Below are 13,524 nucleotides of genomic sequence, written 5' to 3'. Positions count from 1 at the left end.
ATGGCCATGGGAGTGAGTGTAAACAACCAACATTAAAATTAAGCCCCTAACACCAACATAAACTAAATATTAGATTAATTAGAATATAGGGATGGACGAGATTGGATTTTTAGTTCGAGACGAGACGAGATTTTTTATTTCTCATAAAATTTCGAGACGAGATCGAGACGGGATTTCCCTTCTCATACACAACGGGAAATGCACGTTCGGAATTTTTACCTGATTTTGTAACATTGTTAGATGACTGTTTAAATACAAAAATAATGATAATAGGCAAGAATATTTACAATCTTATTAAAAAAACATCAGCATAACATTTTTTTATTAATCACGCCTAAATTATTAAAAATGCCTACGATTAGGAAACATAGTGATATCAGTTAGGATAGAGTTCAACTTATCCTAAAATAAAATAAATCATAAAATAAAATATAAATTTTTATAAAATAGTTACTTGTTTTGACTTTTTTATAGTAATAAAACATTCCTCACACTGCTAACACTTAAAAAAACTTCTCAAATGTAATTAAAATAATTAAAGTAATATTTACATTTGAAGAATTAATTAAATAAGAACGCCTTCGCAAAGGAAACGCAACTACAACACGCTCCTGTATTGCGGGTATTGCATTGACTTTCTGCAGGCGTTTTTTATTATTACTAGTGTCCCTGTTGCTCGAATTCGAGCAATTGCTAAGTATTACAGGCGTTATTTTAAAACAAATTTCAACCAAGTCAGTAAGTTTGTAGCAAACTTATCGACTGTTTACAATTAACATATGCTCTTCTTCTCACTTTTGATTTCTTACAACAGCTGGTGTTTCATAACAATTTTTGTTTCCAATGTTAATCTTATGGAGAAATATGAAACTTTAAAGGGCTCCATGGTCTCACTCTCTCATTATTTCCCTAAAAAGAAAGTTTCCTGCACAACTTCACGTTACCCTCTTTCCAATGACACCAAAAACATCTCAATCGGTTCAGTAGTTTCGGAGGAGTAATTGTCACAAAAAACCTGCTTGCGTATTAAATAAGTATAAGATTTTTTTTTTTTTTTAATTCTCGTCTCGATAAAAATCTCGGCCAAAAAGAAATCTTGTCTCGTGTAACGAGATTTAAAATTTCCCGAAATTTTGAGACTTGACCATCCCTATTAGAATATTTAGTATTTAATATTTCTTTTTGTTATGAAATATTGATATGGAACTGAATAGTACCTCGTTTCAGTTATAGTATTTAAGATGCCTTTTGAAGTTAAGAATACAGTTTACTTGTTTTATTACTGTTGATGATGACATGTTTGCTCTATTGCTACGAGCTTGTGTGGAAACAGTGTTATTAACAATAATAATGACAAAAATGTCAGCAGTTTCAAAAATAAAACTACCAAAATCTTCAATTTCAAAACTTTTGAATCTCGAAACTCGGTGATCAAAACTCAAAACCGAAACTTTTCCAAAGTTTTGTTGGTTTTGAGATTTGAGATTCAGTTTTGACCAACGAACACATAACAAAATAGAAGCGCTACTCGGAGCGCAGGAGCGTGGCAGTCTTACTAGCCGGCGAAACGGACAAAGATGGCGGCGCTAGCCTCCCTGTCGGGGAAATAAATATGTGCACTTAAGTTTGAGCTTAAAGATCTCGGAGATGAATAATCCAATTTTGTTGAAACAAAAATTAAATATAAGCTGGTTTAAATACATTTTACGTGGTAGCAATAAAAAAATCCGTTTACCAGAAAAATTTATATTGTTGAAAGATCCTAAAAAGTACCGGGTTTTAAGAAACTCTGCACTAACACTGAAGTTTAAAATTTAATTGTAAACAAACCACTGAGCCAATCGGCCTGCCAGATGCGGGAGAAAATTTTTGTTTACAAATATATATCTGTTTAAAAAACACCTTTGTTCGCTTAATCTGTCATATTGGTGTTATTTCTTGTGTCGCGACAAACACGATGGTATTTTGAACGAAATTTTTTAGCGTCTTATTAACGATGTTAGCATAGTTTTAAAAATAAACATCAGCATAAAAACTATCGTGAGTAAACATTTTAAAACGCATGGAACTGTTAACAATAAATCTACCAATAAGCCATACAAATTTCAGAAAGATTGGCTTAGTGGTTTGTTTATAATTAAGTTTTAAACTTCAGTGTTCTTAAAACCGGTACTTTTTAGAATCTTTCAACTATAAAAATTGTTCTGGTAAACGGAATGTTTTTTAATTGTTACCACGTAAAATGTATTTAAACCAGTTTATATTTAATTTTTGTCTCAACAAAATCGGATAATTAATCTCAAGAGATATTTAGGCTCAAACTCAAGCACATATTCATTTCCCCAACAGTAGTCCCGGCGTGTGCAGCGCGCTAGTCGTCTGCTATGCTTGGTGAGAATAAATGATATTAGTGTAAAGGAAAACAATGTAATTGAGGACTTGACGAACAAAGTACTTGGACAATGTATAGGAGTAAATTTGTTTCCAAATAGTACATATTTCTCAGGATATGAAACAATATGGACAAAAATCATTTTTGTTTAGTACCTAATTAAAATTATTGCTAAAAAATATTTCAATGTTAGAGTTCGCTACTACTGTAAAATAAGTAACGAAAGTCTTCACAAAAATAAAATCAGGCAACATCTCAATAAAACTGTAATTTTTCTGGGACAATAAATTGAGTGTAATTTTACAAATATATTTGGAAAGTTTAATTTAACTTACAGAATTATCTTGAGTTTATCCTGGATGATATTGAAAGCTAATTAGTCCTTAAAAAGTTTTACTAAACGGTTGAAAATTCTACATAGACAATATATTTGAAAATTTCTTTAATATATACAATATTACAGTACAACAGTATAAAACATTAAAACACTGCACGCTAAATGTATAGACGACGGCCCGGCGGCGCAGCGGGCGTGGCGCGGAGCAGCGGCAATGGATCCCTTTTGTACCTGATTTTTTAGAAAACCGAACATGATAAAAATGTTTGGTGAATCGGATAGTTAAATTTGGTTATTTATCCACAACTTTCCCGCTGACGAAATTTCTCTGACCAAAAAATAAAAAATTTCCTCGCAATACAACTTTTTCATGTCTGAATCTGAAAAATTAAACTACATAAGTATTAAACATATTTATAACTCAATTACTATCATAACTAATAACTTTATATTACCACCATCGTTTTCCTCAGTATCATATCTACAAGTGTGCAAAATTTCAGAATTTTTTGTTAACTATTAATGTTGTTTATGATCGTGTATTTGTCGCGAGGTTTTTAATGTGAACTGAGCTCGCGGGTCTTGGATTCAGGCTGTATGACGGACCAAGATGGCGGATTTGGCCACACTTTCAGTGCATTTGGTTAAGCGCCGTGTCCTCTCTATTATTATTATTATTATTATGTGCTCGCTGGTTTTGACACATCACTATTGGGGACTGTTTAAAACTTAGTGTATTGTGGGGGTTTGTCTTAGATTTAGTGAAATTGTACTGTAAGGCCTAGTGTAGTATTGTGGAAGGAAGATCAACTCAAAATTGTGCTTGATACTTTTTTGCTGTTTTTTTTATGGCGTATCCGTGTTTTTCGCTCCAGCTTTTTCGCTCCATTCGGTAATACTGAGGGCCTGCTAGCAGTTTAGTTTTATGCTGCTATCTGTTGGGTTCTTTTAAAACTACGTCCACAAAAACTGGAATGCAGAACATGCTACAATATGCCTCTTGGATGAAACTAAATTTAAACGTTTTTGCGCACTCAACCACACAGCCCATTAGCCACGGGCCACGGCCGACCATCGCGCAACCGCACTTAACGTGTTAAATAGGGACAAAGCATTCATTATTATATTTAATTTAAATAATACAATGTAAGTAGCCTATATAAGAACTTTTGCTCGATATTTTAAAGTGTCACCTTCAAGAACGGCCGCAGTGCCTGGTAGGCGGGACTTCCTCTCTGGCCTTGCAGGTGCAGGTGAGTGCCCAGACTTTGGATGAAGTCACAACACATATTGGTCACCTCGGGGCCTAGTGTCAGCAGTCCCATCTGTACTGTCAGCAACACACTGGCTAGCAGACCTTCTGACTGAGAGCACACCTTCTCTGGGTACATCTCGCATACAAACGTGATCATCTACAACATCATCATGTCTACATTTTATGTATACTCTTTAAAACAAAGTATATCTGAATTGAATTAAACAACATGACACTGGCCAGGACTAAAGTTCTGCCACAGACTAGTGAACTTGATTTGAAGGTACTAAAATAAAACGTAAATCCATTTTGTCAACGTCTTATGTAGTCAGAGCAATATTCAAATTCAAGTCATCTTTATTTGTAAGTAGCATATAATACATACATAAATAGTGTCAAAATACAGGTATGAAAAAGTATAATCAATGGTTTCTTAAAATTATCAATGCATAAATTAACATTATTTCCTACAACTCATCTAAGGAAGCTTTGTTGATACATTCATAGTTAGTTTATTTATTTAAGAGGGAGGTTTAGAAATTCATCCAACAAGTAAATTACTTCGTTAATTAAATAAGCTTTCAGTAGTCTTTTAAATTTTAATGAATTTTTTTCTTTATTAATATTTTCTGGGATTAATTTTAAAAACTGTTCACCAACATATGTTGGTTTTTTTCATAGAGCTTCAGTCTGTGCTGATTTTGCCTTGTAGAGTTCTTTTTTCTAGTGTTATAATGATGTGTGGGTTCGTGAGGGACATCATTAGGAATGTTGTTCTTTGCACACAAAATGACGTCAAGAACATATTGGCCATATAAACCGTCAGTATTTTTAACTGTTTGAAATGTTCTCTGGCCAAATCATCTTGATTCAATATCAGCATTACTCTTATAGACCTCTTTTGGAGTCTTAACATACCATCCAAATTTGCTTTTTTTGTTGCTCCAAATAAACAAATACCAAAAGAAATATGAGAATGTATGTAAACAAAATAAATATTTTTCAATGTTGTTAAATTACAATAAAAAGACATTCTTGAAAGCGCATGAATTCCAGAGTTCATTTTTGTCAAGATCTTGTTTACGTGTTCATTCCAATTAAGGTGTTTATCGATAGTCAGGCCAAGAAAATTTGTACTTGACTTTGGATCAACTATGTGGGAATCAAACACAATCATTGGTTCTATTTGACTTCTACTTTGTGCAGTTTTTAAATGTAATACAATTGGTTTTATCATGATTTAATGTTAAATTTCTAAGGTTTCCAAGTTCTATGAAAGCAGCCACTTCCGTTTGTTCTATTTTAGGTGTTGAAATGAAATTATAATCATCAGCATACAGGCATAGTTCACTGATAGGCTTAGGCCTACATGAAAGTGATTTGTCCATGTCCTTAACATAGCACAGGAAAAGCAATGGACCAAGATAGACCCTTGCGGAACGACATATTTTATTGTTTTTAAATCTGACGCTGACTTAATGATTTTATTGTTTTTTCGATGTGTTATTTCCACAGATTGAGTTTTATTTGTTAGATATGAATGAAACCATTGCAATGAATTATTTGATACTCCAATAGTTTCTAATTTTTTCAAAAGTAAAGAAAGTCATGAATATCCTCTGCAGTCATGCAGTGCATGTCTTCCACGGTGGCAGACAAATTGTGATCAAGTTCGTAGTCTTGAAAAACTCGTTAACATCTTTTACGAACAAGCCGACATTATTGTCTCTCACAACCGCAGCAAATTCGTGTACATCATCATGCAAACGCAGCAAAATCATCAATCTTAGAGCGCGCATCTTAGCTGATGCTTCCTGCAATGATGAAAAAACCCGACACTATACGACCCAAATTTCACCTGAAAATTATTTCCGGCCCAAACCGATCACTCAGGCTTAACGGTGGCCTGACTCGACCCGAAAATATTGGGGACCCTGCAAAGCCCTACGGTTTACGACAGTTTTTGTTGATTGTTGTCAACATGTTTATCCAATGTAGAAGTTTGTCACATTACTCATGATGTCTGGCATATCAATCTTTGAGACTCCAAGGATTGAAATTCATCAAAAATGTACTTCTTTCTTAAGTATAAGGGATTTAACTCATGTATTTAGCGGATAGATTGATTTCTAAACTTTAAAACCACTTCATAAAATATTTGATGACATAAATTTAGATAACATTTAAAATATGTCTCTAGGCTACATTCATTATTTAATTGTGACCACCTATATGTTAACAAAGGCAAAAGGGACCGAAGACGGGAGTGTCCCGAGAGAATCTGAATGCAATGTGCAAAGGTAAAATTCAAATCATCTTTATTTTCCTTACATGTATATGGGATAGGGGTCTGCGGGTCAGACTTTTTTGGTTCGGGTCGGGTCGGGTCGGGCCGATAATTTTGGTCCTCGGGTTTCGGGCCAAAATCGGGTCGGGCCAAAAATTATTAATTACCGGATTTTTTATATTTTTTTAACTCCTATCTGTGTTTTTAATATTACTTGAAAATAACATATGGGAAAAAAATGTATTTATGTATATTATTTCATGTTCATAACTTATTTACAGCTTAGAAGTTGCCTCAACTGCAAGAAAGAAGAAAATAATTTTTTTTATCAAGCCATTCTTTCCCATTTTCATAACTGTTTAAATATCTAAACAGCTATATTACAACAAGTTTGTAATGGAACTTAATATAAAAGGATCATAAACAAATCAATTAACTTTATCACAACATTAGGGCCTGTGGACTGGCTTCAAGACTGCAAGCAAGAAGAAAATAAAAATTCTATGTTTCCACCATGCAATATGAATCATTCATTCCCTGCCTCCTAACCTCCTAAGTACAAAAACCTCACACTTACAATAGCATTATTAGTTACATCATCATAAATAAAGAATTATCTATTATTGGCATTAGTAGGCCTACAGCTTTACATAGGAATTATTTTTTATAGGGCCTAAAATAGTAATAGACTAAGCAACATGACAAGTGGAGAACTCATTGAAGAAAAGATATTGTGTAAACTAATTTACTATAAAACTCTAAAACAGTAAAAATAGCACACATACATTGTTTATGGTATAGTTATAGTAAAGACTGTAAAAATTGCATATCATGTCATAGGTACACAGTTATAGATACACAGTTATAGGCACAGTTATAGGTATTGCAAGAGATCCTAAAACAACTGATTTTAGCTAATAAATGAAAAGAATTAAAAATTCATAAACTCAAGTCAAACAATATCACAATTATTAGGTACCCAAAAAGGAACTCTTAATATATAGAAAATTATATTAAATCAAGAGAAAAGAAAGTTAAATGCTAATTTGGCAACATAAGCAGACAGCAGAGACATTATAGTGCCCTAATTAGCAACACAACTCAATGTTTTTGAAACCGTGGGGTCTTTTTCTCGGAAGGAAGGGTAGTAGAATGTAAACAAAAAACCATGAATCACTCTCACAGCCAGGCCCGGGGACACTCAAGGTTACAGACCCTCCCCCTCCCCTTCCCTCTTACACAACCCGAGCCAGGCCCGGGGACACTCAAGGTCATAGACCCTCCCCCTCCCCCGCCCCTATTACACCACCTGGTTGTTCCAATTGCTGACAAAATGCAAGTAACGAAACAAGGAAGTAGAGACAAAAAGATATATTTTCTTTATTCAAAAATATAAAACTGTTACAGATAATTTATAAAGAAATTAATTCATGGTAGTTTGTGTCTTGTAAATATTGTATTGGATCTTAGAAATATCTTTTTTGAAACTCTATCTAACCTAAGAAAAAAATAATTTTACTGATGAAAACTTTCATAAAATAAAATTATAAAATATTTAGGCCTAACCTCTTTGTAGACTCGCTGATACTTGATACTTAAAAAAAAAATTAAATAGTGACCATACAATGCCTAACCAGACGATCAGAAGTGTTGTTTTGTTTTGTTACTGAATGACAAAAAGGACAATAGGAAAATAAAAGAACAAGATACAGATCTGTACACTATATCAGATATTTCTTTTGTTTATAATTTATTATGTAAATAAAATACTAAAATATATTTTAAACGGACGCGTTGCAGAAAGTCAACAGTCCCGGAAGGTCAAATAATTTATACCTGTGCCGCTAGGTCAAAAACTACAATGTTTGCAGTGTCTGTAGATCAAAAATCCTAGTAAGTCAAATAGTACAGTCCGAGCTAAAAACGCGGTCTATGTTAAAGCAATTGACTTATTGGGAATTTGACCTAATGCAACAGCAGTTTTAATATAACGAAATAAGATAAAATATAAGTTCAGTTTCGCTGAGTCAACAGTGCCGGAAGGTCAAAAGTATAATCTGTTAAAAACAGCGATAGTCCTCTCGACGCATGACTTCAATAATTTCGTGTTTTGGTGTACTTAAAGTTGTGCTAAAATTTTGAAAATTGGCACAGAGCTTCTTGGTTAGTCCTACTCGATGACTATTTTGTTGGAACTTTAAACTATTTACCGATCTAATTAATAAAAATTGATATGTATGGTGAAATAGTTTTAAATCGTGATTTCTAGCATGAAAAAAGTTAGCATGCGAGATTTTTTTTGTTTTTGGGTTAAGGAGGTTTTGTCTGGGGCAAAGTTGTAGCCAAAAGTGTGATGCGTAAAATATATTTTTTTGAATTTTTTACAATCAGTGGTTCAATAGATAACTTGGGTTGAAGAGGACTGCAAATTTAACATTTCGCAACGCATGGAAAGAACTACATCGTACGATGCGACTACTGAGTGGACTTTTAATTTACAGTTCTAAGAACAAGAAAAAGATTAATATACAGATCACCAGTACATTCATATTATTTATAAAACATCTTTCTGTATTACCAGCTTACATTTTTCACTTATAAGAATACATCATAAACAGGGTGTTAAAAATAAGCGGGGAGATACTTTACCTAGTAATTCCTTGGGTCAAAATAAACAGAAAATGAAGGATAACATTTTTTTCCAAAATCGTTTCGTTAACCAGATATCCGCCATTTTGTATTTTTTACATACAAATATTTATCTTTACACTTTTCCAACCGATGTTTATGAAACTTGGTACGTATCCAACTTGGTATGTAGGTAGGAGAGACCCATGTTATAACAAAGATTCATCTCGATTAACCCTAAAATTTCAAAATTTAACACTTAACTACAATATAATATACTTTACCCAACCCGCCATGTTAAACTTCCCTATCTCAAGCGTGATGTATACAACTTCCTTACTTCTCGAGTGATGTAAAGTTGAAAAAAACTCACTCGGTGATGTAATGAAACCCATTTAAATAACATTGAGTGCTAAACTTAAAAAATATACCTCTATGGCATCGACGTTCAACGCTAGAAGTCAGCTGTGCGCTTGAATGTTATTGTTATGCTTTAAAGTATTTTCCTAACCTAGCTTTTGTTTGTAAAAGAACGTTACTGTTAGACGATGAGTGAAATGGATAATGAAAAATATTGTACGTAAACCCATGTATATTGTCGGGTCAGGTAAAATCTTGTACGTTACACGTTGCGCAAGAGCGTGTTTACATCTCTTAGGTGAATTATGCAACTCGCTTCCGCTCGTTGCACAACATTCACCTGCGTGATGTAAAAACGCTCTTACTACACTTGTAATGTAAATAGCTATTACTACACCACAATATTTACGTATCACCATAAATCTTTAATAAAATAAAACGTTCACATTTTTAAAATCCAAAGTAAATCAATATAATCATATAATCAATATAAAAAAGTGCACTAGTACTTACTAGTGTCCAATAACAATTTGATGGAATTAACCAAAACCTTTTCTATTTAACTTATTTTCAGCTGTTAAATTTCAAACGAAACGTTTTAGCTACATCATTAACATTATTATCATCATCATCGTTTGAGTTTGGGTTTGCGGCAATGTATTTTTATAATTAAAACCTTTAATTTGATACCTACCAAACTTGACCTCTGCTGCTATTAATTGACTGTATGGACTATTAATTAACAGCTGTGTCTAAGGATTACGTTGGCCTTAGTCACTAACAGGACAACAAGATCGCTCCACTCATCACACACTCAACTCCATTCATACTTGGCTTAAAATGCATACATTTGTATGGTCGCCATTTCAAAAACAGGTAAAATAGTATTAAAATTATATAAGAATTTTGTCTTAGTCTTTGTGGTCCATCCCCCTTAAGGGATTAAACAGTGATAATAGCTTAAGACAGTAGATATTTATGGCTATTATATTATTGATATACCAAGTCTCACTACTTTATCTATATTGTTAAAAAAATATAGCCAATCCAGGACTTTTCAACCATACTGTATAACGCCAACACGAAATTTTTCCGTTGAACTCCTCCGAATTTCTTAGGTGATTTTGACCATTCATGTCTCATTAGAAAGAGCGTGTCACGTACATTTGCAAACCAACCTTACATTTTTAAATCCCTTGGGCTCAGCCCCAGCGGCTCATGTTATGAACCCATGTTATGCCTATGAAGAACATATTGATTTATTTATATTAGGATCAGCCCAGTTAATTGCTGTTATGCAATTCAAGGAAATAATGTAGGTTACATTTTTAACATGTTACTGATTTGTTTCAAATACTATATTTACTATTTCTATTTGGGTTTGCAGGATAATTTAATCCATTTTACCAAACAATAAAATTAATGGACAAAGTACTATATTTCATGAGCTATTATTGAAAGGACCGATTGAAGTCCTCATCAATCAAAATAATGCCTACTAAAGCAATTAAAATTGAGACGAACATGTAATGCACGAAATCAGGTGGTTCTTAAGTATGTGAAAAAAATGTATCGCTATTCAAAAACAGACGGAAAACTTGTAACCATATTCTTGACAACGGGTGTAACCATGTAACATGGCTACATTATCAATGACAAACGTGGACAACCTTATACGAGTGTGAGTACGTCCGAAAACAGAGTAAGTCCGAAAACAACTCTAAAAAACAATAAGCAAATTGCAAGAACCGTTGCTTATATCATTGGGTACGGTATACACGTATCCACTGACGTGTATACTCAATGCTTATATCGAACTGTTATATGTACATCGTGAGTTGTTCCATTAGTTGTTTCATTTAGTTGTGTGTCCATTAGTATAGTAGTTTAGTTGACTCTTTTAAAGTCGGCGGAAATTGTGACTGTTATTACCCTTGAAATAATGTTTGTGAAGTACTTTGCAATCCTATCAATGCTTATAGAATCATACGATTACAATTTTCTGGTTAGAATATGTCGCATAGAGTGGTGACTAATGTATCTTTTTGGTTTGCTTGTAAAACAGGATCAACAGAGATTTTCCATCGACTTAAACTATACGATACTCCCAAATTGTTCATTGCAATAACAAAATATCACACAGTTTGATGAATATTTGTGTGTAAACCACATACAGTACACCTTTATTCTATCTATTTTACCTTTTATTTTTCCAAGACTTTATAGAAAATCACGCATTACGTGATCAGTGAAGAAAAGGCTGTATCCCATGTGTTTTATAGGTAAAGAAGACAAGGGCGCTCCTAGACATATATTTTTGGGGGGGGGGGTCACCGGGGGCCTGGAATACCCCCCAAAAAGGAGGGGGTCTTGGGGTTCCCCCCAGGAAAAATATATAAATAAATAAATATAGGCTATACAGTGTGATCAACTCAAGGAGGCCACCATTGGGATATCGGAAACGGTAAAAATTAGAGAAAACTTAAAATGGAAGACATTCCTTTATTTTTTGTGGCAGTTTAAAATATGATTTTAGTCGTTTGAAATTCAGCCGCCATTTTCCAAAATGGCGGCCAAATTTGAAATTTCTTATCGAACACCCTATCATTTTATCATGACATAATAGGCAATTTTAAAACTTTTTTATCCTTGACATTTTTTCGATAAACCCACTCGTTTAGGAGTTACAGCCTATGGAAAAATGACTTCCGGTGTACATATTAAATCATGTATCTCCTAAACAAGTAAGTTTAAAGCAAAAATACGAAGAGTAAAAAAGTCTTACAATTGCATCCACATTCCAAAAAGACCATAAAATTAATTAAAAATATAAATTATATTATTTTAAAAAATGGCGGCAAACTTGAAAAGTGGAAAACTTTTTATTTTATAGTCTTTAAGGAATGAAGATGCAATTCTAAGACTAATTTACTTTTTGCAATTTTGCTCTAAACTTACTCGTTTAGGAGCTACATGATGTAAAATGTACACCGGAAGTCATTTTTCCATAGGCTGTACTCCTAAACGAGTGGGTTTATCGAAAAAGTGTCAAGGCTAAAAAAGTTTTTAAATTGCATATTCTATCCGAAAACATGATAAAAAAAACTAAAATCATATTTTTAACTGCCACAAAAAATAAAGGAATGTCCCCCATTTAATGTTTTCTCGAATTCTTACCGTTTCCGACTTCCCAATGGTGGCCTCCTTGAGTTGATCACCCTGTATATATGAATTTGAACGGATGGTGTTTTTGGCCTCTAGGGACCTCAAAACGAAAAATTAAATCGGTCCCGGGTCCAGGTGTTACCATAAGTACTACGGTAATAGCTTATTCTTATTCCCTATATGGGAAATTCGCCAAAAACCTAATAGTTATATAGAACAATATTACATTCAACCAGCTGTTAGTTAAAACAAATTATATAGGACTAAAACAAATCGATGATTACAAAGATTCCTTTAAAAAATAATTTGAACATCCTACTATTTTTCTATGCAAATTTAAATAATCTGCCATCCTCATACCTAGGAATTGAATGTATCAATGGTCAGCATTACACATAGTATAAATAAGTCAACTCTAAATATGTCTTTAAATTTGTTTCCAAATGCTGAATTTGTGTCACAAATGCTGAATGTTTACAGCTGTTATGCTAAGCAAATTATATTGTACTAAAAGCTGGCTTAGAAGGTTAGCGTCGGCTGCTAGACTTTAAAAAAATTAAAACTTAATTTCTAAAAAACTGGGACCCTTAATTATAATTATGGCTTTGACATTCCCTAGTTCTCAAAATTATCTTTCTTTCAACACAAAAATAATGAAAATCCGTCGACTGGTTGATTCAGAATGTTAAAAAACCATATTTACGTTTTAATAATATATATGATAGTTTGGGCAGGTTTCAACCCTTCCGAGGCGTAATACATTTACACAGTTTATGTGTAGACTACATTATAACTTATAAAATAGTTCTAAAATTAAATGGATCTCCTTTTACAAACGTATATAATAACCAGAAATTTTCAGATCGTCATTGCGTGTATTTTATGCCAAAAATTTTGACGAAAGGCTTTTCATTACATAAACTATACATATTTACAGTGTTGACCAAACAGTTGGCAAGAAGCATTAATAGATAAGCTATGTACCAAATATGATAATTTTAGCTCTATTCTAATTATGACAAAACACGAAGTAACTAAAAGCAAGTTTTGTTGGTGTAGTAAGCGTTGCAGGAGGTCTACTTTACACTGAATCGACGTTC

At 33.2% G+C, this 13,524-nt stretch overlaps 1 protein-coding gene across 1 annotated transcript in view; it reads right to left on the bottom strand.

Moving 5' to 3' along the window:
* The window catches only part of LOC128993660 (exportin-4-like), a 59,452-nt gene that overhangs the window by 8,005 nt on the left and 37,923 nt on the right, over nt 1–13,524 (bottom strand). Inside the window, exon 22 of the mRNA XM_054417721.1 lies at nt 3,923–4,141. Within this exon, the coding sequence (XP_054273696.1) occupies nt 3,923–4,141 (219 nt within the window). The remainder of the gene's footprint in view (nt 1–3,922; nt 4,142–13,524) is intronic.

This window comes from Macrosteles quadrilineatus, unplaced genomic scaffold (genome assembly GCF_028750875.1).
Source record: "Macrosteles quadrilineatus isolate MER2022 unplaced genomic scaffold, UCM_ALF_1.0 Scaffold_4__1_contigs__length_99947679, whole genome shotgun sequence".
Classification (NCBI taxonomy): Eukaryota; Metazoa; Arthropoda; class Insecta; order Hemiptera; family Cicadellidae; genus Macrosteles; species Macrosteles quadrilineatus.
Note: the sequence above shows the minus strand (reverse complement) of the source record. Positions and strands in the feature narration are given on the sequence as shown.